This window comes from Mus caroli, chromosome 12, assembly GCF_900094665.2.
Source record: "Mus caroli chromosome 12, CAROLI_EIJ_v1.1, whole genome shotgun sequence".
Classification (NCBI taxonomy): domain Eukaryota; kingdom Metazoa; phylum Chordata; class Mammalia; order Rodentia; family Muridae; genus Mus; species Mus caroli.
In genome coordinates this window covers 102772622-102800209 of record NC_034581.1, presented here as the reverse complement: position 1 = coordinate 102800209, position 27588 = coordinate 102772622, and the positions used below count along the sequence as shown (strand labels likewise).

The 27588-nt window shown below is 51.4% G+C and overlaps 1 protein-coding gene across 3 annotated transcripts; it reads right to left on the bottom strand.

Moving 5' to 3' along the window:
- Positions 1–1701: 1701 nt before the first annotated feature.
- On the bottom strand, positions 1702–27588 carry Hhipl1 (HHIP like 1). 3 transcript variants are annotated; one of them, XM_021179545.2, is made up of 9 exons: positions 26967–27588; positions 21101–21747; positions 16767–16910; positions 14594–14922; positions 13914–14040; positions 13278–13423; positions 11442–11523; positions 6398–6480; positions 1702–4720 (listed from the first exon to the last, which is right to left on the bottom strand). In XM_021179545.2, the coding sequence occupies exons 1-9, from the start codon at positions 27237–27239 to the stop codon at positions 4176–4178; spliced, it is 2376 nt and encodes a 791-aa protein (XP_021035204.1). In that variant the 5' UTR covers positions 27240–27588; the 3' UTR covers positions 1702–4175. The 3 variants fall into 3 exon arrangements, with proteins under 3 accessions (XP_021035204.1, XP_029340823.1, XP_029340824.1); XM_029484963.1 differs by lacking the exon at positions 26967–27588 and adding an exon at positions 22799–22816; XM_029484964.1 differs by lacking the exons at positions 1702–4720; positions 6398–6480 and adding an exon at positions 9765–9841.

Here is a 27588-nt window from a genome sequence, read left to right as displayed (position 1 = left end):
GTGAGTGTGTGTGTGTGTGTGTGTGTGTGAGAGAGAGAGAGAGAGAGAGAGAGAGAGAGAGAGAGAGAAGTATTGTGTGAGGGGGCTGGCGAGATGGCTCAGTGGGTAAGAGCACCCGACTGCTCTTCCAAAGGTCCAGAGTTCAAATCCCAACAACCACATGGTGGCTAACAACCATCCGTAATGAGATCTGGCGCCCTCTTCTGGAGTGTCTGAAGACAGCTACAGTGTACTTACATATAATAAATAAATAAATCTTTAAAAAAAAAGTATTGTGTGATACATACTAGATTTCAGAAAGTTAATAGGCAAAATTTATTAGCAAGTGGTGTGTGTTTGTGTGTGGGTGTGTCTGTGTGTATGCATGCTTGTGTGACAGGAAAGGGTGTCAAATACTCTCTTGCTCTCACCGCCTCTTCCTTTGAGGCAGAGTCTCTCCCTGAACCTGGGACTCAGATTTTCTCTTCTAGGCTAGAATCCAGCAATGGCCAGCAATCCTGTCTCCATTCCCTCTTGGAGCTGAGGTTACAGGTGTGAACGGTGTGTTAGGTGGGCACTGGGATCGTTGCGCAGTAAGAACTCTTTTAACTGCTGAGCCACCTCTCCAGCCCTATATGTGTGGCGGAGGTGCCCACGCACTTGGAGATCAGAAGACACATCTGTAGCTGTCGGTTCTTAACTGCTGCTTATTTTCAGAGACAGGCTCCCTCTTTTGCCTGGAACTAGCCTAGGCTAGCTTGCCAGTGATCTCCCATGGGCTTGCTGATCTCGAACTCCCATCTTACCATTGCTGGAATTTCACATGTGCACCACCACAACAAGCCCCATAGAAGTTACTGTCATTAATGTTTTATCAAGTATTTGTATATTTTTATGCGCATTCTGAGGTCAAAACTTTACCAACAGAGTCGTCTCTCCAGCCCTGGCATTTTATATTGGCTGCATGTTAAAATATTTTGAATATGTTGGATTAAACAAAATATATCAAAATGAAGATGGACTAGAGAGATTGATTGGCAGTTAAGAGCACTGGCTGCTCTTCTAGAGGACCCAGGTTTGATTCCCAGCACCTACATGGTGGCTCATAACCATCTGTAACTTCAGTTCCTGAGGTTCTGATGCCCTCTCTGTCCCCAGAAGTCAACAGGCACATGAGTGGTGCACACACATACATGTATGTAAAACATCAATACACATAAAATATAGTTTGTTTATTTGTTTGTTTGAGACAGGAGTTTTGTGTGTGTGTGTGTGTGTGTGTGTGTGTGTGTGTGTGTGTGTAGCCTTGGCTGTAGACCAGGCTGGCCTGGAACTAACTGAGAGATTCGTCTGTCTCCTGAATGCATCATTTCTTAGTCAGAATTTCTATTCCCACACAAACATCATGACCAAGTAGCAAGTTAGGGAGGAAAGGATTTATTCAATTTTTACCTCCACGTTGCTGTTCATCACCAAAAGAAGTCAGGACTGAAACTCAAGCAGGTCAGGAAGCAGGAGCTGATGCAGAGGCCATGGAGGGATGCTCCTTATTGGCTCGGTTCCCCTGGCTTGCTCAGCTTGCTTTCTTATAGAACCCTTGATCACTAATTGAGAAAATGCCTTACACGATGCTTCTGCCAACTACCGCTGTAGATGTTCCCTGTCTTAGCTAAGGTTTGTATAGCTATGACAAAACACCATGACCAAAAGCAACTTCAGGAAAAAGGTGTTTATTTAAACTTATATCCTCTAGTTCCTCATCCAGGGAAGTCAGAGCAAGAGCTCAAATCAGGAACCTGGAGACAAGGACTGATGTTGAGGCCGTGGGGGAGCACTGCTTACTGGCTTGCTCCCTGCCGCTTCCCTAGGGTGGTTTGTTCAGCCTGCTCTGTTATACCACCCAGGACCACTGAGCCATAGATGGCACCACCACAGTGGGCTGGACCCTTCCTCATCAATCATTCCTCAAGAAAATGCCCCACAGGCATTTCCCACATGCCAATTTGGTGGGTGTATCTTCTCAACTGAGGCTCCCACTTCTCGGATGACTCTAGCTAGTGTCAACCTGGCATAAAAACTAGGCAGGGCATCCCCCCATGGGTACCATTTCCCAGCAGGAACTACTGAGGGCATGTAGCAAAGGGGATCTAGAGGTACCGCCTGAGGAAAGATAAGGATGGGGGGAAGCACTGAGAAGTGGATCTCAGTTCTCCAAAGCCCTGGACATCGATTTACAGCCACTGTGGGGATGGAGAGAGGGATGGTGACGTTGGGAGTGCTGGGGGCCGGATGACATGATCTAACAGCAGAGGTATCTGGCATGCAGCCAGTTCTGCATAAAGGCTAGTTCTCCTCCACGAAGCGGGTGAGAGGTCCGATGCCCAGCTGGAATAGTTCTCCGTGTGCTAACATTTCTTAATGGGGCTTAAAAAGGGCTCACATTTCTCCTTTTTGCCTGCTTCTTCCCATGACACCTCAGGGTCAGTCCCTCCACATGGCGCACCTCCCTGTCTAACACAGGTGCCAACCTCGATGTCACCAAGTCACTACTAAGCTCTCACTTCATGGAATGCACATCTATGATGCTGCCTTGATCTTTGTGTGTGTATAAATCCTGTTGGTTACCTCCATTTTCCCATAAGGCTCAGAGGAGTTACTGTTGTCAGGCCACACAGCGAGGACTAGGACTCCCACCCCGTCTAGTTTAATGTGTATAAGAGGTGGGCACAGGCACCTTGGGAGCTGAAGACTGAGAGGAGCTTCCCAGCCAGTCCTGGCACACCAAGTGCGCCTGCCCAGTGCACCGTTCTCCACACCCAAACCTCGCCCTCCTATCAATAACCAGAATAGACGGTGTAGACACGTTGTGCCCCTACAGGAACTGCACTGCAAAGATGCAGACAGCACAGGCTCCCCAGCTGCTCCGCCTTGGGGCTGCATAGATTTGCAGAAAATGATATTTCCCTTTTTTGTGTCATTTTCTTAACAGTTCAGTAATTTTTTAAAAATTTGAAAATGATATTTTCCCTTTTTTGTCATTTTCTTAACAGTTCAGTAATTTAAAAAAAAAAAAATTTCCCAGAGAACAACCGGCTCCAAAGTTGCAGAGCAACCAGGGAGAGCCTGTGCAACAGCGCTCCATTCTCGGCTGTGATGACCAGGAGCCTGAGCCTGTACCAGTCGCTCTGCCTGGAACACCATGCAGGCCTGTTCAGTTTGGAATTCAGTGCAGGAATGACTATTTCCTGTAAAGCTTGGACCAGGAGCCTCACCCAGAGCCCTGGCCACACTGCCTGACATGGGCTATACCCTGTCTTGCACCCCAGCCTCTAGGTGTGTGTGTGGGGGGGGGGGATGGTAAGAGAAAGGAAGGAAGGGTTGTGAATAGTCAAATTGTTGACACAGCTCTAGTGGGTAGTCTTGGTGGCCCCACGGGCAAATTAGCCCATGAGGCTGAGAAATCTGAGAATCCCCTGGGAGGGGACAGAAATGGTCGAGGATCAAAGTAGAGCCCCGCCCCCACCCACACTGGGGGCTGAAGGGAGCTTCTGGCCCAGGAATAGGTGAAGTTCTGCCGTCAGGGATGGAGGGGACTTAGTAGCCTCCCCAGGTTGCCTGCAGGACTCAGCAAATAGTTTCAGAGGTCCTCCAGGCCCTCTAGTCTGCCTTCCATCATGGGTGCTTGGTTCCTTTCGGCAGCCTGGTCCCTGGTGGGCAGCGAATGACCACAGGCCCCCTCCCCTCCCCGGCCCTTTGAGATCCTTCTCTGTGTCTCTCAGACTGCCCATTTGTTTCTGCGGTGCCTCGGACTACTGGGTCAGCTGCCCATGTTCTAGCCATTTTTCTCAGGCCATCATCCTGCTGTTCTGGTGCCTGTCACTCGGCGCTGGCAGAGAAACTCTGGTCCCTTCCCTCAGTCTGACATTGTAAAGGCATCCAGCTTCCCTTACCCAGTGCAGTTCCCGAACAGTGGCTGCTCTCCGAAGTGCTGACAGATACGAGATCTCATCCAACGTGCGCGTGCTCGCGTGCGCGCACACACACACACACACACACACACACACACACACACACACACACACACACGAGGTCACGTGCAGATGAACCCTCCATCCTGGCTCGTGCATACTGCACGGCTCGCCCGCAAACCCAAGGGGCCACTCCCAGAGTAGCACCGCCAGGTAGGAGAGGTCAGGCTACAGGTTCGGGTCTTGGTGGCTGCACTCGACGCCAGCGTCCTCGTCGTGCTTGCAATTGTGCGTGCCCACGCCAGCGTGCGCGCACTCCAGCAGGTTGCGTTCGCTGCCCGCGCAGCGCACGTCGTCCAGCAAGATCCGGAGCGCGCGGCCCTCGCCAAACTCCGCGCGCTTGGCGGCTCGCACCGCGTGCGCAAAGCCCAGCTGACGACACACCACGGCGGCTGCCTTGGTGTCCCAGGCGTCGTCGCACACCGTGCCCCAGCGTCCGCCTATGAACACTTCCACGCGACCACTGCCGGGGCTCAGGCCTGCGGGCCGTACCAGACGCACCGAGCCGTTCTGGGGTTCAGAGACCGCGGTACTCGGACGTCCCCGCCGTCGCCCGCCTCCCCTCCGGGCCCCTGGTCGCCGGGTGGGCCTTGCGGGCTTTGTGGGTCGCGGGGTGGGGGCAGGAGGAGCAGCCGTGGGGCGCCTACGGCGGGGCGCCTTAGTGGGAGCGCGGGCTGTGGGGCGCGGAGTGCTCTCTGGCGTCCGGATGAACTCTACAAAGAGGGAAAAAGCCTGGGGTCAGAGGGAACTGGCTGTCCCAGCCAAGCACAGCCCCCAGCCTGTGCCAGCAAAACAGATCCTAAGGAAAGACGCCTGGTCTGGCTCTACTCAGACCCTAAGATTAGGGTGCATCTTAGGGAGCCAGCTGTGTTTGACCGGTTTCCCTGACCCCTAGGGATTCTAGCCTAAAGCAATGTCGGGCACTTCTTCAGTCACTCAGTGAGCTGTGGTTAACAGTTAGGCACTGTGCAGGTCTGTTGCTGCCTATGGCCCCAAGCCCTGCCCTGAGGAATTGGGACGACCCTGAAATTCAGGCACAATAAGTGAGAAGTTGTCTGGAAGCTAAGGACTCATGGTTCCTGCCCTCGGTTTTCCATGAAGAATCAAATGCCACAGAGGGGGTTGATACAGCAATAGTTTCAGAGTGAGTTCCAAACAGCCAGGGCTACATAGAGAAGTCTTCAGTGGGAGAAGATGGGCCAAACCCTGGAGAGACTTGAGGCCCCAGGGAGTAGGATGGCCTGGTGGCGTGGGGGGGGGGGGGGGGGGGAGATGGGGGGGGGAGGAAAAGTCAAAAGGAAGGAAAAGATTTGCAAATCAGTGGGGCATTTTCTTGAATAATGGTTGATCTGAAAGGAACCATCACACTGTGGGTGGTGCTAACCGTGCATTCCTGAGTTATATTAAAAAAAGCAAGTTGAGCAAGGCACGAGCAAGCAAGTCTGTAAGCAGTGCCCCACCGTGGCCTCTGCCTCAGTTACTGCATTCAGGTTCCCGCATTGAGTTCCTGCCCTGACTTCTCTCAGTGATGGACTGTGACCTGAGAGTTGTGAAGTGGAAATGAAGCCTTTGTTGCTTTTGATCATGGTGTTTTGTCAAAACAATAGAAACTCTATGACAGAAGGACTGCTGGATGGACGATAGCAGGATGGATGGATGATCAATAGATGAATGGATAATGACTAGGTAGATAATGGCTTTCTAGATGAATGGATGGATGGATAGGTGAGTGGATGGGTGGATGGATGGGTGGATGATGGATGGGTGAATTTGTGAATGAGTGGATGGCTGATGGGTTGATGGATGGAAGGTGGATGAATCGGTGAGCAGATGGACAGATGGATTCCCTTCATCTCTTAGTATGCAAACGACCTTACTGTGCCAAGCCACTGTTTCTACCTAGCATGGACCCAGTGGGACACCCCCCTCTACCCTTTCAGAAGACTCCATGCCCAGGCAGTCATCCACAGCTTTAAATGGCCTTCAGAACATAGGGTTTGCTCCTGGCTCCCTCTGCCCTAAACCAAGAGGGACAAAATGGAACTATGGAAGGCACAGCCCAAATGCCCCACCCCCTTACTCATAGATAGACATCCTCCCAAGAGCTCTGAGCATCCTTGCCTGACACAGCTATCCTCTTCTTGTCCCATCCTACTTGAGGCTGCAGCCCTCTGGGCCCCAGTCTGGGGGGTCTGCCCACTGCCTGGACGTAATCGAAGGATCGATCAAACATGACGCATTGTACTTAAAGTTCACTGACACTGAGTGGGTCTCTCCCAGGTGTCAGACGTGGTGCTAGGTATAGAGGCCGTGGAAACATTCTAGGTCCCTCTGTGCCCCAGTCTGACCTGAGGGAGCAGGAGCCCCCTTTCCCACTGAAGAATACTTACTTTCCTTGGGCACAAAGGGGATGAGATGGCTCTTCACCTTCACCTGAGCAGGGCGGATCTTACATTTCCCTGGAGGTGCCCGTCTACCAAAGACACACAGAAGATCAGGACTGTGATCTAGCTTTGAGATACTCGTCTTTCATCCCATACCATACACATGCACACACACACACACACACACACACATCCCAACACCTTCCCTTGTAGTGAGACAAGAGGATAGGGGCCAGATAGGTGTGACCAGGGATGACTATAACTAATGTCCAGCTACTAACGTTTCACTCTATAGCTGCCCCCCACTATGTTGCCCACCCTACTCCTGTAATGTCCCATTCCTGTCCACCCCTTCCACCTCAGGACTCTTTCCCTGCCTCTAGTTTCTGGGTTTCTGGTGGTTTCTGTAGAAATGCAGAGAATTAAGGCAAGATAAAAGACATAGTGGACAAAAGGGATGAATTGTGAGAAGCTATCCCCAGCAGGCCCAGCACAGTCTTGGGGCCTGTCGTTCAGAGAAAAGAGTCTGAGAAAGGTTGCCAGGGTGTGAACAGCCTCCCTCCCCATCCTGCAGAAACACAAGGGCCAGAACTCCATTTTAATTGGTTTTTGGCTGTTGATCTGTGATCCTTTGAATGGGTCTGACTCTGTTCCAACCCTGCCCCCACGTGGGTCCAGGACTTCACTGGGGGTTCCATCAGCCTGGGATTGAAATAGCCACATGACGAAGTGGCCCCCAGATAGACTTGGCATGAAAGGGGACAATGTAGCTCTTAAAAGGCACACAGACTTCTCAAAGATGGAGGTGCAGCCATCTCTATTCTGACCTCTCACTGGGTCTGCATTTCAGGCAGGTCCAGGAAGCAGGGGAGGGTGCAGTCTCTTAAAGAGATTATATTTCAAACAAAACAAAACACCACAGTGGTTCTGTTCAAGCTGTGACCCCTGGGCCTTCCTCCGTGTCCTCCTTTTCCACATGTCAGTTGGCAGGCATCTGAGGTGTGGGTATCAGGAAACACACTGCTTCCGAAGGAGAAAAACGGAAGAGAGGAGGATGAAGGAACAGGGAGGAGTCCCACTCACTTCTGCCTGCCTCTAACCCCAAGATCTTGAGCAGGGAAAGGTCAAAGTCCTCCCGGGTCCTTTCTGCACACACAGACACAGTGAACCAAGAGACAGGGTTTGTTGTAAATCAAAGGCTAGAAAGCAACTAAGATGACATCTGGCAAAAATTAGATGTTCAGTGTAAGTGACAAGTCCTTAGAGAAGCATTCTTTTTTTTAAAAAAATTGTTTTTATTTTATGTGTATGAATATTTTGCTTACATGAACATCTGTGCCCTACATGAGCACAGGACCAGCAGAGAGCAGAGGAAGGCATCTGGTCCCTGAAACTGGTTCTGAATGGTTGTGAGCCATAGTGTGGATGCTAGGAACCTAACCCAGGTCCTCTGGGAGAACAGCCAGTATTCTAAATCACTAATCGATCTCCCAGCCCCCTGCCCCACCCCGCCCCCTGCCCCAGCATTGTTTTTAAAAATGAAAATAACCTTAACTTGCAAAAATCATGAGCGATGATGACGTCTCAGTGACTCAGAGACAATGACTGGCATCCTTTTTGAGAGGGATGATGCCATGTGGAGACAATGACACCCCTCAGGGACCAGCAAATGAGATAAGAGCTGATTGTGGTTCAAGTGTGAGGTCACAGACAAGAAAGTGGGCGAGACCTTGGGGAAGACACAGTGTGTGTTGGGGGGAGGGGGGCTGTGCTTACAGTGTCTGTGACAAGACGTTACATCAATCTGTGTAAGTCATGATTTAAAACAACACTCACATGCACACAGCACAGAGTCTGAGAAGCTGCCTGCAGACTGGAAACAAGAGCTGTGAGAACAGGGCTGGAGAGATGGCTCAGTGGTTAAGAGCACTGACTGCTCTTCCAAAGGTCCTGAGTTCAAATCCCAGCCACCACATGGTGGCTCACAACCATCTGTAATGAGATCTGATGTCCTCTTCTGGTGAATCTGAAGACAGCTACAGTGAACTTATACTAATAAATCTTTAAAATAAATAAAATAAAAACTAAGAGAACATGCTGACTACAAGAGATGGAGGTTCTGAGATCAAGAGGGAGCATCTCCTGGGTACAGAAACATTGGCACTGAGGGGCAAAAGCATGAGTTCAAAGCCAGCCTAGACTTAAAAAAAAAAAAAGCAAAAGGGTCAGGTGTGGTGGCATATACCTTTAATCCCAGCATTCAGGTAGCAGAGGCAGGCAGATCTATGTGAGTTTCAGGCCCACCTGGTCTATCTACAGAGTGAGTTCCACGATAGTCAAGGTTACATAGTGAAACCCTGTCTTAAAAAAATAAAATGAGGGGCTGGTGAGATGGCTCAGTGGGTAAGAGCACCCGACTGCTCTTCCGAAGGTCCAGAGTTCAAATCCCAGCAACCACATGGTGGCTCACAACCATCCGTAATGAGATCTGACTCCCTCTTCTGGTGTGTCTGAAGACAGCTACAGTGTACTTACATATAATAAATAAATAAATAAATCTTAAAAAAATAAAATAAAATGAGCCGGGCGTGGTGGCACATGCCTTTAATCGCAGCACTCGGGAGGCAGAGGCAGGCAGATTTCTGAGTTCGAGGCCAGCCTGGCCTACAAAGTGAGTTCCAGGACAGCCAGGGCTACACAGAGAAACCCTGTCTCAAAAAACCAATAAACAAACAAACAAACAAACAAATAAAATGAAGGGCTGGAGAGATGGCTCAGAGGTTAAGAACACTGCCTGATCTTCCAGAGGTCCTGAGTTCAATTCCTAGCACCCACATGGTGGCTCACAACCATCTCTAATGGGATTTGACGCCCTCTTCTGGTGTGTCTGAAGACAGCTACAGTGTACTCATATATACATAAAATAATAGAATAAATAATCTTAAAAAAATAATAGTATTAGATATAGTATAATCTATAATCTATTACACATACAATAGCATATTACGTGTAATTTATTATTATTATTACAACAGAAACAAAATAGGCACCAAGAACAGGCCTCAGTGATAAAGCACTTTCAGTTGCCAGCCGGCAAACTAAATTCAGCAACCCCCATACACAAAGCTGGATGCGACAGCCCACATCTGAAACCCTAGCACCCCTACCACGAGATGGCAAACAGGGAGGAGAATGGCCCAGAAACTAACTCTTGAGCCTGCTATCGTGAAGGCTAAGAACTAGCTCCTGAGAGTCGTTCTCTCAGGACATACCGCGTGAATGCCCGCACTCACATACACAAGACGTCCACACCAAGGATGGGTGTGGGGTTAAAAAATAGTAAGTTTAATCAGGTGTAGTGGACCACACCCTTAATCCCAGCACTCAGAGACATAGGCAAGTGGGTTTCTGTGAGTTTAAGGGCATCCAGAGATACATAATACAGAGAACCTATATCAAAAAAAAAAAAAATGTTAAGTCAGGAGCCTCGGGAGGTGACTCAGTGTGCAAAGCACTTGTCACACAAGAATGAGGCCTGGATTGGGACCCCAGTACTCATGTAAATACAAGACTGGCACAATATTTGTAATCCCAAGTGGAGACAGGGAATCCCTAAAGCAAGCTAGCTAGGCAGACTACCAAATAATGAGGTTGAAGAGAAAGACCCTGCCTTCGTATGTAAGGTGGGGAGCAAAAGTGAGAGACACCCAACCTTGGTGACCCCTGGCCTCCACATGCATGTACACCCACACACATTCAAACACATATACCTACATATGCATGCATGCATACACGCATGCACACACACAGGCACACATGCACACAAACAGACGCATGCATGTGCACCCACACACATTCAAACACATACACACACACACACACACACCCAGGCATGCACACACGCATGCACACACGCATGCACACACATGCACACTTACTGTAAACAAGCCTGACAATCATCATCTGCTCACTAGAATGCCCCTCCAGAAGCTGTCGGTTTTAGAGGCATTAGACAATAGCACAAAACCTGCCCAAACATTAGGCTGGCATAATAGTACCCTCGTCACCGCTCACCTTGACCCCTTGAGAACATGCATTACGCAGTGACTTCTCTGGCCACTCACTGACCACTCTCCTTCTGGGGAAGCGTTCTCCTCTGCAGGAGCACCACTGGCTCCTGGGAGGGCCTCCTCGTGCTACTCTCTAGCAAACGTGTTTCCTGAACTGACTGTTAACAGCAAAAATGAACTGGAGAGCTAGCCCAAGGCCTTAGCCCTTGTGTATGCCAGACAAGCCTACTATGTTCCTAGTCTGTCTCTCTCTGTCTGTCTCTGTCTCTCTGTCTCTCTCTCTCTCACACACACACACACACACTTTTGAGACTGGATCTTATTAAAATACCTAGGCTAGCCTAGAACTCTCAGAAGCTGGCCTCAAACTTGCAATCCTCCTGCCCCAGCCCCCTAAATAGCTGGGGTTACAAGGGTGCATTGCTATATCTGGCTGAGAAACAAATGTTTAGGTTCAATGTGTGTTTTAGAACTTCTCTAAACCTAGTATGCTTCAAAGTAACTGGCTACTCTGGTCAAGGAGCAAAAAAATCTACAAAGGGGTTCTACGAAGACCATGATGCAGTCATTCGTTAAACACACTCTAGTGTCTGCTCTGTGCCATTCCCAGAATCTGAGGGGTATGACCGGGATGAGGAGACGAAACCTTTACCCTGGAGAAGATGAACATTTCCAAGGCCAAGAGATGACAACGGAATGAGGACCAGGTAAGACAAGAGAGCAAGTAAGTGGGGAAAAGCACCCAGGGGCTACAGGTTTATACCCACAGGGCATACTGCCAACGGTTAGGGCCCCCTGGCTTGTGACTCATCTCCCTAACCATCCAATGGGGAGCTGAGAGAGCATACGTCAGACCCAGGAGTCAGTTTAGGCCTCACAGCAAGAACTGAGGCAGGCAGAGGATGTGGGAGTCGGTGGAAGAGGAGGGAACTTACTGTCTCTGCAGACAATATGGGCCAGAGCCCAGTTCAGGGACTCACCTGGAGGGATCGATGACTTTGTAGATGACCCCATGTGCAGCTGTAGCACTGGGAACACCCGTGGACATGAAGTACAGCTCCCCTTTGAACAGGGAACAAGGCAATGAGGGTGAGAACTGCCTGCAACCAAGTGCTGGCAGCCCTGCCCCACCCAGGCCCCCCTCAGGCTCAGAAGCCGAACCCCCACCCTGACCTCCACAGACCCTGAGAGGGTGCTTTGGCCTCCTAACACCTCAGCATGCCTTGATCCTCTGCAGCACAGTTCCCAGAGGTCTCCTCATGCCTGGCCCCATAAAGGCTCACACCTCCACCAACCATGCCCCTGCTCCCTGCTTGGATAGAGTTTGGCCAGGCTATTCTGCTGGCCACAATCATCTGAGGGCTCAGCTTTCACCTCCCATGTATACATAAGGACCATGCTGAAGCTGCCAGTGCTGCCTACGGTGACCTTGTCCTCTTGGTCTCTGTGCTTCAAGTGTTTTTTTTTGTTTTTTTTTTTGGGTTTTTTTTGTTTGTTTGTTTGTTTTGTTTTTGTTTTTGTTTTGAGATGGTTTCTCTGTGTAGCCCTGGCTGTCCTGGAACTCACTCTGTAGACCAGGCTGGCCTCAAACTCAGAAGTCCGCCTGCCTCTGCCTCCCATGCTGGGATTAAAGGCATGGGCCACCACTGCCTGGCTCGAATGTTCTTGAAGGTTACTGGGGCAGTAGAGGTCCTTGCAACACCATTCAGTATGTCTAAAATACAGGTCGACGCCCAGGAGCCGGGGGTGGGGGGGTGGGAATGGGGGGTGGGGGATGGGGAGGCTCTTTTGCCTTCCCTGGCAGCACTTTATATATATAGAAGATCTAGCTGTCCTTGGGCTGGCTAGCTCACAAGCGCCTCCTCCTGGTTTTCTGTCACTCGCTGTCATTCAAAGAACTGAGGAAAGGCCCCTGAGAACTGCATCTTCCTTTCAGACCGGACTGGGGAGGGGGAGGCTGCTTCTAAATCATCGTTAACCCCCTACAGACCAAAAGAAAGAGCTTCCAAGGGCTCAGCGAGCTTAAGGACCTCGGTGAGGCTGGGGCTGGGACTGCCCTTTGGGAAATTCACATTCTAATGAGGAGAGGAGGTTGTCAGTTCAACAAAGGTTTCCCAGACTAGGCCCTGGGGGCTTTGGGCACTGGGCCCTGCAGGAGATACCCCTCCAGAGGCCGCGGTGAGCGTTGCCTGGTAACCTCAACAAGCTTGTACCAGGGCCTGCTGGGGGCCCCTGGCCTTTTGTCTGGGAACAATCCCGGGGCCAAGGACAAAGGCAGGATACTGGAGGGAGATCCCTTCTTCTCTCCCTTCCCCCTCTGTCCCCTGCATCTAGACCAGGAATGCTGGGAACATAAGGTCCGGCGACGGGCTAGAAGGCTGTATCTGCCTGCTTTGAAATGACAGCGGAGTTTCCTCAATAGCTCAAACGCACTTAGCATCAGGGGCCCAGCCCTTCCCTCCCTTGTCTATTCCAGATCTTTCCTGCCCCTGCGCTGGCTCTGGGGATTTGTATCCATTAAGTCTCTAACATTCCCATCTATGGGAAGGGGATGACCTTTCTATTTTCCAGATAAGAAAGGGGAAGTTCTGGAGATTCTAGAGATTCTAGGGCTGATCCAAGAACACACAAGGAAAAGCCCAAGCCCCAGAGACACGCCCATCCCCAGAGACACGCCCACCCCACCCCCTACCCGGCACGGAAGCCATTTCATTCTTAAGCTGCCTTCACGTCAGAGGCCAGAAGGGTGACCAGAGTTGGTGGTCACAGTCCCAAGCACGGCGAGGGCAAGGACGGAGGGCTCTCTGCATGCTCACCAGCCTCGTCCTCCGCAAAGGAGATGATGTAGGGGTAGTAGTTGTTGATGAGACCTGGGAAAGCACAGGTCTGTCCACGGCCCATACAGACCTCGCTATACTTCCATTGTCCTGTCTCTGGGTTCTCTCGGAGAGACATCAGTCGCCTGGAAAGGAAGACAAACTGTGAGGGCATCGCTAGTATGCTACACAAGGGAATCTGTCCATCCATTTACTTATCTATCCAGTTATTCATACACCTGTTCATCCACCTGTCCAGCCAGCCATCTTTTTTTTTAAGATTTGTTTGTTTGTTTGTTTGCTTGTTTAATGTATGTGAGTACAATGTCGCCTGCCTTCAAACACAGCAGAAGAGGGCAATTACAGATACCATGTGGTTGCTGAGAATTGAACTCAGAGCAGTGAGTGCTCTTAACCTCTGAGCCATCTCTCCAACCCCCCCCCCCCCGTCCCCATCCATCCTTGTATCCACTCATCCATCTGTCCAGCTTTGCACACACCGATCATTCCTAAGGGCAACCGGGACTTTCTTCCTGAGGAAGAGATCTGTTTGGCCCACTCCTGAACACACGCTTACAAACACACTCTCCTTTTTACCACTTAGGGAGAGCATAGGCCATGTGGGCCGCCACTTACCCGCTCATGAAATCGCCAAAAATGTAGAGGCCATTGAGATTGGGGTACTCACAACCCCGGTACACGTAGCCTCCCGTGACTGATTTACCCAGCTTGTGCGGGTAGGCGAAAATCGGCAGCACGTCATCTGAGGGGCAGATGAGAAAGTGGGTTCGTCCTGAGGCCCAGTGCTTTGGAGGGGCCTAAATTTTTTAGGAGCTCGGCAGGGGGTGCATGGTGAGAAGGAGCCTAAAATGTTGCTTGAAGGGACACTTTAAGTACAAGGAGGTCTGGAGTGGGAAAAGCCAGTCAGGTGAAAGGGCTAGGGGATAATACTATATGGATGTTGGGGAGACAGTGCGGTCAGAGATGGTGGGGTTTCCAGGGAAGGTGTGAAGCAGGAGGTCCCCAGAGGGCCATTAGGCTGAATGAAAGGGGTGAGATCTGAATTGGAGGTCCCCAGAGGAATGCAACAGATCTCAGTCTCTGAGCCCAGGGAGGAGTGGGACATGGCGGATATAGGTTTGGGGTCCTGGAGTTATGATGATCCGAGTTGGGGGGCGGGGGGGGGGCAAGAAGATGGGGTGGTCGGACTGGATCCATGTCGAGGGTCTACATAGGAGCGGGCCAGGACAGATCTAGCTAAGGAAACGGGGAGGACTGGACAGATCCTGTTTGGAGGTCCCCAGGGACCCGGTCACCGAGGGAGGCGTTGGCGCACAGCTTGCGGTCGTAGCACTCGAAGCCCTCACGAGCGCGCCAGCCGTAGTTGCGGCCCCGCTCCACCAGGTCCACCTCCTCGTACTTGTTCTGGCCCACGTCCCCGCAGAACAGGCGCCCACGGCCAGTGCCAGACATTGGGTCTCCGCGGTCGAAGGAGCAGCGCCACATGTTGCGCACACCCAGGGCATAGACCTCGGGCCGCGCTCCGGGATCATCCACGAACGGGTTGTCCGGAGGGATGCCGTAAAGGAGGCCTCGCTCCTTACGGTCCACGTCGATGCGCAGCACCTTGCCCAGCAGAGCAGACCTGCGACCCGGGAGGAGAGCCCCGGCTGGTTACGTTGAGTCTACGCCGGAGGCAGGAAGGATGCGCCACCCACGAGTCCAGCCCTGCTCAACCACTTGCACGGGCTCTTTCTGTGTGTCTATCTCTCACTCGTTGCGCAGCAAGCCCTAACCCACCTCCTATCGCTGCATTGCCTTCTCACAGTTTACCTTTCAGGTCAGACTGCCCTTTAGAGTGGGCACCGGAACTATGACAAGCCACCAGCCAGCCTGACATTCAGCTGCACCTAGCCCAAGAAACTCAAGCTCTATACCACAACTGCCTATGGAATGCCACTATCCCGAGCTGTAATATTGTGGGTGCTGCTGCTCACATTGCTGTGCTATATAAGGTGAAGACTGTACTAGAAAAATAACTCGTGCTTATGTCCTTTTCATAGCCAGTCGGGTGCTCCCACGTAGCGGGGGACCACAAATGCTGAGAGCCACTGAGCCAGCACAGGCCACCAAAGTCTATATCAAACACTACCAAGTATAGCCGGTGAGGGGGCACATATGCCCTAAACTCCTGGCAGCTCTGAGAGGAGAGAGAAAGTAGCTGTTGATCACACGGGCAAAGTGGTTCGCAATGGGAACCGGCGACACCAGTGGTTCTCAACCTTAAGGTCGCGACCCCTTTGTAATACATTACGATTCATAACACAGTAGTAACATTACAGTTATAAAGTAACAACAAAACGATTTTATGACTGGAGGTCACCACAGCATGAGGAACTGTGATAAAAGGTCAGCATTAGGAAAGTTGAGAACCACTGACCTAGAAGATACCTGGAGTTAGCACAATGGGCAGGGTGGTTTCTGCTCTGCTGGCTCTATGCAGCCCTCCCTCTCTGTTAGCACTGGAGAGCTGACTCCTCCCTCCACTCTGGCCCGAAAGGCAGAGTTGGTGCAGTTGGTGACACATTTGCATAACTATCACTATACTTGTAGCATGAGAACCCAGTGTCTCCCTCACTTTCAACAACCTCACAAATGTAACCAACAGTGGCAATGCTTAATCCCTTGGGGCCAGAAGCTCCAGGCCCCCACCTTCACACCCCACATCCAGCTGCAGGATCTACAAGAGGCAAACTCCTAGCAGCAAAAGGATGCTTTTAACTTCTGCTCGATTCCCCACGTATCCCCATTTCATTTCTCAGCTTGGCTCCAAGCACATGACTAAGCTGCAAAGGTTGCATGTGTCTCACTGTCAAACAGGAATGAATAAGCCACAAACTGTAACCCACACATCCTCACTACCACCGTTACTTTCTGGGCCAAGAGAGGCTGTGCACGTGCGCTACAGGAACCGGAGAGACTGGCTGGGGCCTCCTGCACATGCCTGTCTATATACATGACAGCTCCTAATGTGTGTTTATGTGCATGCACACACACGTGAAAAGAAAAGGCCAGGCCATTTGCTCAGAAGAGGGAATAGATAAATGAGAATGAAGGAGAGACTGCACTCACATAAGGGTTTCTTATGGGAATACACTCTGCCTTTACCCCAGCAAGGCCCACAGGCCAGCGCTCACCTAGGAAAAAAACCCATCCTCAAAAGCTTCTTGCTGTCACTTCTGTCTGTGTAACTGAGTACTGTGCCTGACCCTGGACAACTGCTGGCGCCTTCTTTCCTCAGGACAAGTCTCCCACTGAGTTCATCACTGTCCTCGCTAATCAATGGGAAGTACTTGACTTAGCTGAGGTCCCAGCTAACTGCAGGCTACCACCCTGCTCTGTGTGCTGGGACAGAAGCTCTCCCTCCAGAAACCCTTAAGATGCTCTGTGTGCAAACCAAAGGCTCGGCCAAGCAGAAGCAGGGCGTACTTGTTTTGTGCATTTCCAAACTTCCCAAAGGGGTCTCCAGCCATCCCGCCGTCTCCAGTAAAGATGTAGAGGAAGCCGTCATCCCCAAAGAGCAGCTGGCCCCCATTGTGATTGGAAGCTGGTTCTTCGATCTCCAGAATTATCCTAAAGAAAGAGAAACACCCGCTCAATAAAAACACCTTCCAAACGGTGACCCCCAAACAGCAGTAAAACCTTCTCTCCGACTGCAAGGGAAAGACTTTGTATCTCTTATAGCAGGTTATTTTTCCCAAGGACCTGTAGGTAGGTTGGGTAGGGATAATTAATTCACTTCACTGTGTCAAGGAAGGAACTGGATGCTCGGAATGCTTGAATGACTCACTTGGGAGCACACAGGCCCCCAGCATCAGGGCTGGGACCAGAACTCTGGGCTAGTGCTTTCCATCCCTGGTACCCAATGGAATCTTGTCAACTTCCCCGTTTACCATATCTTGTTTCCCACCTGACAACTAGTGATTCAGAGCATGTTTGACCTTTACTCTTGATTGCTAGGTCCGAGCTTCCCAGGGGCAGTGGGACAGGCCTTTAGCTCCACACTCCCTGGTAGCTCCTTACTGCCACTAGAGGAAACCTTCACTGTACTCAGTCAGCTGACTTTCCGCCAGGGCTTGTCATGGATGGGGGAAGGCAAGAGGAAGGGAGACACTGCCCTTCTCTGTCCCGAGAAGCAGTCGCGACAGAGATACAAGCGTGGCAACTGTGAACATCTCAGCCAATGGCAGAAACAGCCATGCACACTCCTCCAGTGGGTTCCTCTATCCCAGGAGCAACCACATACAGCAGTTTGGTGGTCTCTCCACTGGCTCTCCCCAACACTTCTGCAGCCCTTTAGCCCTTTCCCTGCCTCGTGGCTAATTTCCTGTACTAGACACCCCACCCCAGTTAATATATATATATAATATGTTCTTATTATATAATACATTATATTATTATATAATATAGAAAATATATTACATATATTTTAAAAAGTAAAATCAGGTGGGCAGGTGGGTGTGGTGGTACATGCCTTCATTTTCAGCACTATGGAGTCAGAGGCAGGTAGATGTCTGTGAGTTTAAGAACAGCTTGGTCTACATAGTGAGATAGATAGATAGATAGATAGATAGATAGATAGATAGATAGGGACAGATAGATAGATAGACAGACAGACAGACAGACAGATAGATAATCCCAGAATAACCAGGTTCAACAAGACCAGCCACTGCACTAACCTCATTATCCCTATGGAAACAGAGCAGGAAAGCAAAACAAAAACCACCAAAAAAAAAAAAAACAAAATAAACAAGCAAATAAGAAAAACAAACAAACAAAAAGCAAGACACAGAGAGTCCAAGTCATTAGAAAAACAATCGTGACTAGATCTTTCCATGGCATAGCTACTGCATATGACCCTTACAGAGTCTCAGATTCAGGGTCCTCCAAGCAGAGGTCAACTCAGACTTCTGGTCACCCACATCTTCCAACCATGGGAAGACACTGACAACTGACCTGGGCACCAGTGATGGCTCCCTCCTGGCCCTGCTAGCTGGCCAGGCACTCCAACTTCTCCCTCTGGGTAAGTCAAGTTCTGTTTGAGGTGCCCAGAGGACCCTCGTTGAAGCCTCAGGTTAAAACATGTGACTATGTATACTTTATGTTCTGTATTTAAATTAATGGATTTTATTTCTATTGGGGGGGGTATGCATCTGCCACATGAATGTGGGTACCCTGGTACTAGAAGAGAGCAGCAGATCCTGGTACTGAAGTTGTCCGCTGTTATGAGCTATTGGAAAACTGAACTCAGGACCAGCAAAAGAGCGGCAGATGCTGTTAACCGTGAAGTTAGCTCTTCATCTCCAGATTTTTTTTTTTGTTTGTTCATTTGTTTTTAGGCAGGATCTCACTATATATCCCTGGTTGCCCTGGAACTCACTATGTAGACCAAGCTATCCTTGAACTCACAGACATCCACCTGGCTCTGACTCCATAGTGCTGGGAATGAAGGCACATATGATCACATCTACCTGATCTTTTTTCTTTTTTTAAAGACAGGTTATTAAGTAGCTTTGGCTAGCTTGGAACAGGCTGTGTAGCCAAGGATGGCTTTGAACTCCTGACCCTCTGGATTTGTTTTTTAAAGATGTATTTATTTTTAATTTATTTATTCATATGTACAGTGTTCCGTCTGCATGTATGCCTGCAAACCAGAAGAAGGCACTAGATCTCATTACAGATGGTTGTGAGCCACCAAGTGGTTGCTGGGAATTGAACTCAGGACCTCTGGAAGAGCAGTCAGGGCTCTTAACCGCTGAGCCATCTCACCTGCCTCTGAATCCCTCTGGATCTTGTTGCCTCCACTTCCTAAGAGCTGCTATTATACGGAATGTACCAACCACTCTCAGTGTTTTACCATGAGCCTTTTTTAAGTCACTGTTGGAGGCACGTGCTTTCATGCTCCTTCTCCACCTGTCAGGTCCATGGGACAAACCTTCTGTAATTGAGAAGTGGTCTCTCAGGCTTGGCTGTAATCCTGAAAATTCTGCCCCCCCCCCTCCGCGCCACCCCCTCTGGCTGCCAGATAACTCGAGTCAAAACTAATGCTCTAGGGGCTGGTGAGATGGCTCAGTGGGTAAGAGCACCCGACTGATCTTCCGAAGGTCCGGAGTTCAAATCCCAGCAACCACATGGTGGCTCACAACCATCTGTAACAAGATCTGACGCCCTCTTCTGGAGTGTCTGAAGACAGCTACAGTGTACTTACATATAATAAATAAATAAATCTTTAAAAAACAAAAACAAAAAAACAAAAACAAACAAACAAAAAAAAAACTAATGCTCTAAGACAAGATTATAACCCTCAAAGCTACCGTTTTTGGGCTGTTTCTCCTTTCTATTTATCCAACATCAGCATTTCACAGTTTCATCAAATGCATGGTGGCTTTTCATTGCCATTTTTACCAACACACCTCATCCTTTGTTCCTGCTTGCCTCTACTTGGGGTTAGAGACAGTCAGTGCCTCTGAACTACATTTCCCATGCTCCTTTGCTACCTGAACTATATCAGCCAATAGAAGGCATTAGGAGAGCCAGGTGTGGGGTTGGTGTTTTGCTTGTGTTTAATGACAACATCTCTGCAACAGTTGCCCCTCCCACCATGGCTCCAGTTAGATTGGCCTCCAACCTGACATACCCTACAGTTCTGGGGCTATGGCACTTCACTTTTCCCTGGGTCCCTCCAGCGGTAGGAGGAGGTAAGTTTCTCCAGTGGCCCAGGTTCGTTGCTGCCTTCCCCAGGCTGATCTTCCAACAACTTTCAAGACCCTTATTTTCAGTATTCACTTGTGCCTGGGAGAGTCTCTGGAACAGGGTGACCAAGCCCTCTGAACAATTGAGACATAAATAATAGAGAATAGGTTCTGCAGACCCTGGGGGGCCCAGAGTAGGAGCAGATTAAACGGGGTAAGAGCTGGACATGGTCACCAATACCTGTAATCCCCATACTTGGGAGGTAGAGACACAGCCAGGATCGGGAGTTTGAGGCATAGGCTACATAGGAAGTTCAATGCAGCCCACAGCCTGGGCTACACAAGGAGAGACAGACAGACAGACAGACAGACAGACACAGGGACAAAGAGGCGGAGACAGAGAGGGAGACAAGGAAGGGAGAAAGACTGAGAGACAGAGGCAGGGATAGAGATGGGAAGGAGAAAGACTAAAAGACAGAGAGAGAGGGAGAGGGGGAGAGGAAAAGGAAGAGGGAGGGAGTGAAAGGAAGAGAGTGAAAGGAAGAGAGTGAGATTTAGACTGGAGCAGGAGAAAGGGCCAGCTGCCAGAGACTGAGAATGAAGAGGCTGGGGGAAAAGCTGGCTGTTGGGGCAAGAATGGTGACCTCTGACCACAGCCCAGCAAGCCCAATGATGGGATGCACTTCTGAGAGCAGACCAGGACTCCAGCTTGGAAGGCTTCCTAGCTGTGTGACCTCACAGGTCACTTTTCTGCTCTGAGCTGTGACCTTATCCAGTTTTACAAGTCAGATGAAATAGCCTTCCACAGAACTCGACTAGAATGACAGAGGCAGAGGTCAGGACATGCCCCCCCCACGCCTTATCTGTTTTGCAAAATAATTCCTCCCAGGCCACAGAGCATGTGATTCACCCCTGAACACACATTTGGGTGTTAAATATTCACAGCATTTAAGAAAGACACGCTAGTGCAGCCATGGCAGTGTGTGTCACGCAGCCTCCCACATGACCGACCGCTCAGCCCCCCCCCCCACACACACACACTCCCCCTTGGCTGGGGCTCCCAGAATCCACCTCTCTGAGCCATGATCCACTGTGTTCTCGTCACCCTCTGAGACTCTGAACTCGCTGATGCGGATCCACTCTCGGAAGCCGACCCCCACGGAATAGTAGACATAGAGTTTGCTGGGATGTGGGAAGCGGGGGTGGAAGGCAAGACCCAGGAAGCCACGTTCGTCCCCTTCCCAGGGCGAAGTAAGCACTGCTTGGCTCACATTCAGGAAGGGCTTCTCCAGGCGGGAGCGGTCAGGCAGGTAGGTCCACACCAGCCCCACCTGCTCTGCCACGAAGAAGCGGTGGCTGCCATCCCTGGCATGTACCATGGCAACCGGGTTTCGAAGTCCATTGGCCACCTCCTCCAAACACAGCTGCAGGCAGCCCTTGGCATCAGCCACTACACGGCCCAGGTTCGAGTTGAGGTTCTCATTGACCAGCAGGCTTGGGAAACAGTAGTCGGTGTCATCTAGCGACAGGTAGCGGCATAATTTGGCCCGGTTGCTCTCCAGGGCCCAGAGTTCACGGTCAGGGGAGAGGAGACGAAAGAGGCCTCGGCAGGTCTGCCACATGTCCAGGCAATAATCTTCACACAGGCCAGGCACTGTCCGAAGTGGGGTGGCCGGATCCTCAGCGTCATAGAGATGGGCCGCATAGGGTGAGCATTCCTGTAGAGACAGGAGGGCTCAGAGACACCAGGAGGAGAGCCTACACCTGCGCGATTCACTTCTTGCTTTTGTGTCCCCATTCAAAGGTCACCTCCTAAGATCTGACCTTCCCCTCCAGGCCTCCCTGCCATTACTTCCTGGCCTTTGACTACCTAGAAAAACAAAGCCCAAGAAATTTTCCATGAACCTTCACTATACCAAAACGGATCATTGCACTTGCTTACGGCCCGTCCTCATCAGGATATGCCTTCTATCAAGGCAAGAAGCTTTGGTCTTCTTTTTTTTTTTTTAAGATTAATTTATTTATTATATGTAAGTACACTGTAGCTGTCTTCAGACACTCCAGAAGAGGGCACCAGATCTCGTTATGGATGGTTTGTGAGCCACCATGTGGTTGCTGGGATTTGAACTCTGGACCTTCGGAAGAGCAATCGGGTGCTCTTACCCACTGAGCCATCTCTCCAGCCCAGCTTTGGTCTTCTTTACTGCAGTATCCCAGACCCTCACATAAACCCAGGCGGGGCACAGTTTACCTTGCCTGCCTTCTATCATCCATTTACTGTTTATGAGTAATTCACAGGGGGGAAACTAAGGCTCAGAGCTCCCAGTGTTATTCAGTGATATATATGCCCAGGTTAGTAGAGGCATCTAGACTTGGTCTCAGGTCTACCCCACTATATCCTTAACTAGACAGGCAACATGTGTGTAGTACCTGGGGGTGGGGGGCGGGAGTGAGGCTATGACCCCCAGGATACTCTGACCTTCTAATCTGCCCTCAGACTCAGCCCCTCCCAGCAGGACCCTGCCTCTCACCTCCCTGCCACTACAAGCACAGAATTCTGTGGGATGAATGAATCTCCTTGGACACTGCCAGACCAGAGTCCTTTTCCTGGCTCTGCCTGGAGTAGGTAGAATTCATCATTTTCTGCCATGCAGGCTTCCCCGTTCGTGGGAGGAAAGTCACTGCCTCGGGGAGCAAGCCTGTGATCACACACAGGAGTGTGCACATAGATAATGGATCCGTCTTCCACCCTGCCCTAGTCAGTCCTACCATTCGGCTGGGTTTGTTGGAGTCAGTCACATGACCCCCTTACAGGCCGTTCCGGCGTCCTTGCCGCCACAAAACTCTCCAGAACCCCGTGCTCTCTGAGGACCTTCTGTGGAGTGCTTCATGCTATGGTTGCTTCTCTCTGGTGTGGCAGGTCCTTATTGCCACTCCTGCCACCCCCAGAGCTGACTCAGCTCTAGATCCCCTGAGACCTTAGTGATGCAATTCCTAGACAGAGAGGACAGTGGTAGCCACGCACTGCCTGCTTTCACCAGAAGACCAGGCTGGGCTGTAGCAGGAGAACTCTGGCTCCAAAAAGGAAAGGAAAAGGGCAGCTAACGTCCAGGCCAGGCTCTCTACAGTTAAAGCTTCAGTCATCCCATAACCTGGCCCCTGTTGCTGTGTGCTGAGTCTCACCTGACAAGCTCTGTACGTTCGTGGCATCTCTGGTCAGTCCCCATCCCTGACTGAAGTGTCATATCGTATATGACACTCTGCACCCTGTGGGTGGCAGGCCAGATGGCCAAACCTCAGACCGTGCAAGGCCAGCTCTTCTGTGATCCTGTGGATGCTACTGTAGGCCAGCAGTGGCCAGCAGGAGACCTAAGAGGACACACAAGCTTCTATTCCCCTCTGCAGGGCAGTTTCTCTGTGATGCCAATGGTCACATGGAGGGACACAGGGGCTCTGGGAACCTGGTGAGGACCTTGGCACATACCCGTATAGTATCCAGTGGTCTTTTACATGTCGTCTTTTACATGTGGTCTCTCTGTTCTTGCTTACACACAGTGTGAATGAGACTCAGACTGAAGCTACCCAGAATTAGTAAATGACAACAGGGGACAGTAGCTGCTTTGGCAGAGAGGGTACTCTGTCACTGGACCTCATGTCCAGGCACAGTGAAGCATCCACAGGGGTAAGGTGCCTGCCACCTAATGGCCCCAAGGTTGCCACAGACCAGTTACTGACACTCATGACTCATGGCTGCAAGTCCTGACGGCTTCTTAGCCCCTCCCCCCCCCCCCCAGCCTCTCCTCTCCCCCCCCTTCCTCCCCCCCCACAACCCCTCTTCCCTCGCCCCCCCATCCCATTCTCTCTCTCTCTCTCTCTCTCTCTCTCTCTCTCCCACCCCACCCCACCCCCCGCAGGGAAGACTTGAGTCTTGTACACAATGTTCCTTCTGTGGGATGTTCCTTCCTCCCTCACTTCCACATCTGGCAAACTCCTATTCATGATGCAAGGCCCACCCCACAAGCCTCCGCCTCCTTCCTTTCCCCGGGACAGGCTCCTGCCCTAGGGTGCCCATGACACTATCTCTGACTCACACACAGATTCTTCTCCTGGTAATTTGTTACTTCAGGAAGTGAAGGCTGCTCTTCTTCCATTACCCCTGCTTCACCAGAGGTGGGCTGTCTTCATTGCCTGACCGGGGACTCAATTATCTCTTTGCTGGCTTCTACCCCACAGACTATGAGGCCCTCGAGGGCAGGCGGCACAGGGTCTAACACACAGTTTGGCTTCAGGGCAGGAGGCAGTGTTTTAACATGGCCACATGAAGGGCTTTGGAGCCAGAGTTTATGTTCCATGTGTGATGTTTGGCAAACTCTTTACCTCTCTGTGCCTGTGTCCCCATCTATAAAGAGGACGAGGACTCCAACCTCCTAGAGTTGTTGAGAGCAACGAACAACTGAGACGCCAAAGTGTTCAAATGAAATGAACCCTGAAGGGGTGGGTGGCTCAATGGTCACTCTTCTGGCCTGTCCCAGATTTTTTGAGGGCTTTTTGCTACTTGCCATGGTACCTAGGGATAGTTTCTTGGTTGCATGTCTGTCTGTCTGTCTGTCTGTCTCCTGAAATGAATGAAGAGGCTTTTGAGGCTACGTCTGTGAGTTGCAACTGCCTCTGGGCCCAGCAGCACAGAACCAACCCCTCTCCGGCCCTGGGGACATGTCTGCTGCCTGCATGAGCCTGCTGAGCACCTTCATGGGTTACTACTCACATGAACTCCCGCTCATGACCTCATGCATCCAGCCGAAGAGAAGTTCGCCATGTGTGAACCACACACCAGTCATACTGAGCTTGCCATGTGACAAACACCATTGCCTGACACATTTTCCCAGAGGAGGGCAAAGCCTCAGGAAAGAACCTCCTGCCCCCACAAGACAGCTGTGCGTCTTGAACGATCACTGACAGAAACCTGTAGGTAAGGCTCCTTGCGATTGGTGGCTGTGATGATGGCGCTCCCACACTCTCCTGGGACACCCGCTTCAGGGAGACCACACCACAGCCTTGGCAGGCAGACCGCCTGATGCAAACTCAGTCCAGACATGAGGTCACCCCCAGAGACGCCTCACTGGAGGTATAAGCAGACACTCTACCACAGACTTTCTCAGGCCAGGCCATTTTGGGCAGTTTCCCAAGGAAAAAGAGGAGCCTTCTGCCAGCAAACAGCCTCAGGATTGGCTTCTTCCTCCTCCCTGGTCCTGTCCATCTCCTTTGCCATGCTGGGCCCAGCAAATGGGGAGTACCCTAAAAGTAAACACTGCCCCGTTGTAGGAATTCTTCTATTGCTCTAGGTGAGGCAGGGATAGCAATGGACACGTCTGGGTGGACTTCCGGGATGGGGAGAGAGGTGAGTGGTTCACCATACCCTCTGGCTCTCTTTGGGATGCACCAAGTGTTGGCTTAGTAGAACCCATGGCAAGATGAACAGGACACCCTAGAGTGCTGTGGTCTCCCCTCCACCATCTCCTTATCTCTATGACCTTTTTTTCACAAGGGCATTGAGTGTGGTCCACGTCTTTTGACCTGCCACTGGGCCATGTCACCACTTTCCTGAAGCAGCTCCTGACCCCTGCTCTCTCTCTAGGCCAGCAAGGAAGCACTAGAGGAATTTACCTACAAACCCCAAATGAACCGCTCTGCCTATGCCGTTTCATCTCTGTGGTATGGGGTGACGGTTAGACATCTGATCCTGTTTTAAAGATAATGTAATTGAAAGACAGCCGTGAACCTCGCAAGCTCTCAGTCATGAGAAGACGTACTATATCAAACCCAAGTCCGCCCTTTTAAGTCTTCCCCTCCAGATTGCCCCCTGCTGTCTGGGATGGGAACTTCCGTACTGTCTGACAGGGGTTGGAGGGCGCTTTCTATTCGTGAATCCTTCACCTTACAGACCTAGGTTGGGCCCGCCTTGGGGTTTCCCTGGCTGGATGGCTGGCATTCCTGCAATCAGATCAGGCAGGCAGGATACTCCGCATCGACATAAGGGAAGCGATAGTTCAGCGTGGATCGAAGTAAGGGCTTCACTATCAGAGGAGAGATGAGAGTAACTCACCTGGGGAGAGACTCTACCAGGTGAGGAGGCCAGTAGCAGAAAGGAAAGGTGAGTGCTTTAAGCATCTTGGCCCTGAGGAATGGGCTCTCAGTTTACTCCTTTCAGTCTACCTGTGGAAGAGTCCTCATTGGAATAAGCAGTCCCCAGACTGCTGACAAAGTCATGCCCCAGATTTGGCTACATAGCTTCCCATCCTGCCTTCCTCGACTTAGCAAAGACTTCATCCTGGTACCTGACAGAGATAGGACTCTGCAGTGGGGCACTGGGGGGGGGGGGGGGGGGGCGGGAGCTTCCAGGGTGTCCCAGAGAATAGGAGTCTTGAGTCTCTAAGAGGAACTGAGGCTCCTAAAAGGCCCAACATCAGCAGGGCAGTGGCGTCGCCTCTGTCTCCCAGCACTTGGGACACAGAGGCAGGAGGATTTCTGAGTTCAATGCCAGCCTGGTCTACAGAGTGAGTTCCAGGACAGCCTGGGCTACACAGAGAAACCCTGTCTCGAAAAAAGAAAAAGAAAAAAAAAAAAAAAAACCCAACATCTTTGCAAAGCAAATGAATGACAAGAGCTAGCTAGCCTGGGATGCCAGGTCTTCCCGCCTGTTGCCAAGTCACTCCCTCTTGGACCCTCCAAGCTCCAAAGTCCGGTACCCGCTCCTGTGGTTGCCATCACCTCCAAAGTTCAGGATCCATTCCTAAGTCTCATGCCTGTAGGGTCGTCATTCCCCTCCAAGTCTGGGACCCACTCCTGAGTATCGCCCTTCTGGGGATGCCATTCCCGCTCCGCCCCGGCCCCCGCCGCCAGCGACCAGTGTCCCACGTGCCCTCGTGCACCCGCTCACCTGGCACAGCATGTCCAGAGCGTAGCCGGCACACGTCGCCCACACCCCGGCATCCATGCGGGTCTCCAGGGCCCGGAAGCGCCGGGCCAGCGCCGCGTCCTGCTCCGCGGTGCAGCAGCCGAAGGCGGAGTACTGCGCGCAGAAGCTCAGCGGCTGCGGCGGCCGGAAGGGCGGCCTGAAGTCCAAGCACTGCGGGTGCGCGGCGGCCAGCAGAGCGCGCAGAACCAGCAGCGCCCCGGGCCCGATCCGGGCCACAGCCCTCTGTCCCGCCATTCTCCTGGCAGTCTGCAGAAATAGCAGCCAAAGGCCAGCCAGCCCCGCCGGTGCGCCCCCCAGGAGCCACTGGCCGCGCCCTGAGCGCCCGCCCCTCCAGCCTTGCTTGCACCCTCCTGGGAGATCACCGGGAAACCGGTGGATTCGCCCTACAGGCCTAGGGTCCAGGGACTCCCCTCGCTGGAGGTCACCTCTGCTTGGGAGCACTCTGCAGGATTGGAGGATCACGGCACTCTGCGGCTCCCGCTCTGCGGGCAGCCCCCTCCTTCTGGCCCCAGCCTTTCCAAACCTGGCGTCTGGAAAGCCCCGGTTGCCCAGTTTCACAGTTCCACTTTTCTCAGGTGCTAGC

What these genes read in the sequence shown, in the direction of transcription:
- Hhipl1 (XM_021179545.2), bottom strand. Translation starts at nt 27,239, where the DNA reads ATGGCGGGACAGAGGGCTGTGGCCCGGATCGGGCCCGGGGCGCTGCTG. An exon ending in CTCTGGACATGCTGTGCCAG is followed by an intron (nt 21,748 to 26,966) that starts GTGAGCGGGTGC and finishes CTGTCTCTACAG; the next exon opens with GAATGCTCACCCTATGCGGC. An exon ending in TTTGGAAATGCACAAAACAA is followed by an intron (nt 14,923 to 16,766) that starts GTACGCCCTGCT and finishes CCCGGGTCGCAG; the next exon opens with GTCTGCTCTGCTGGGCAAGG.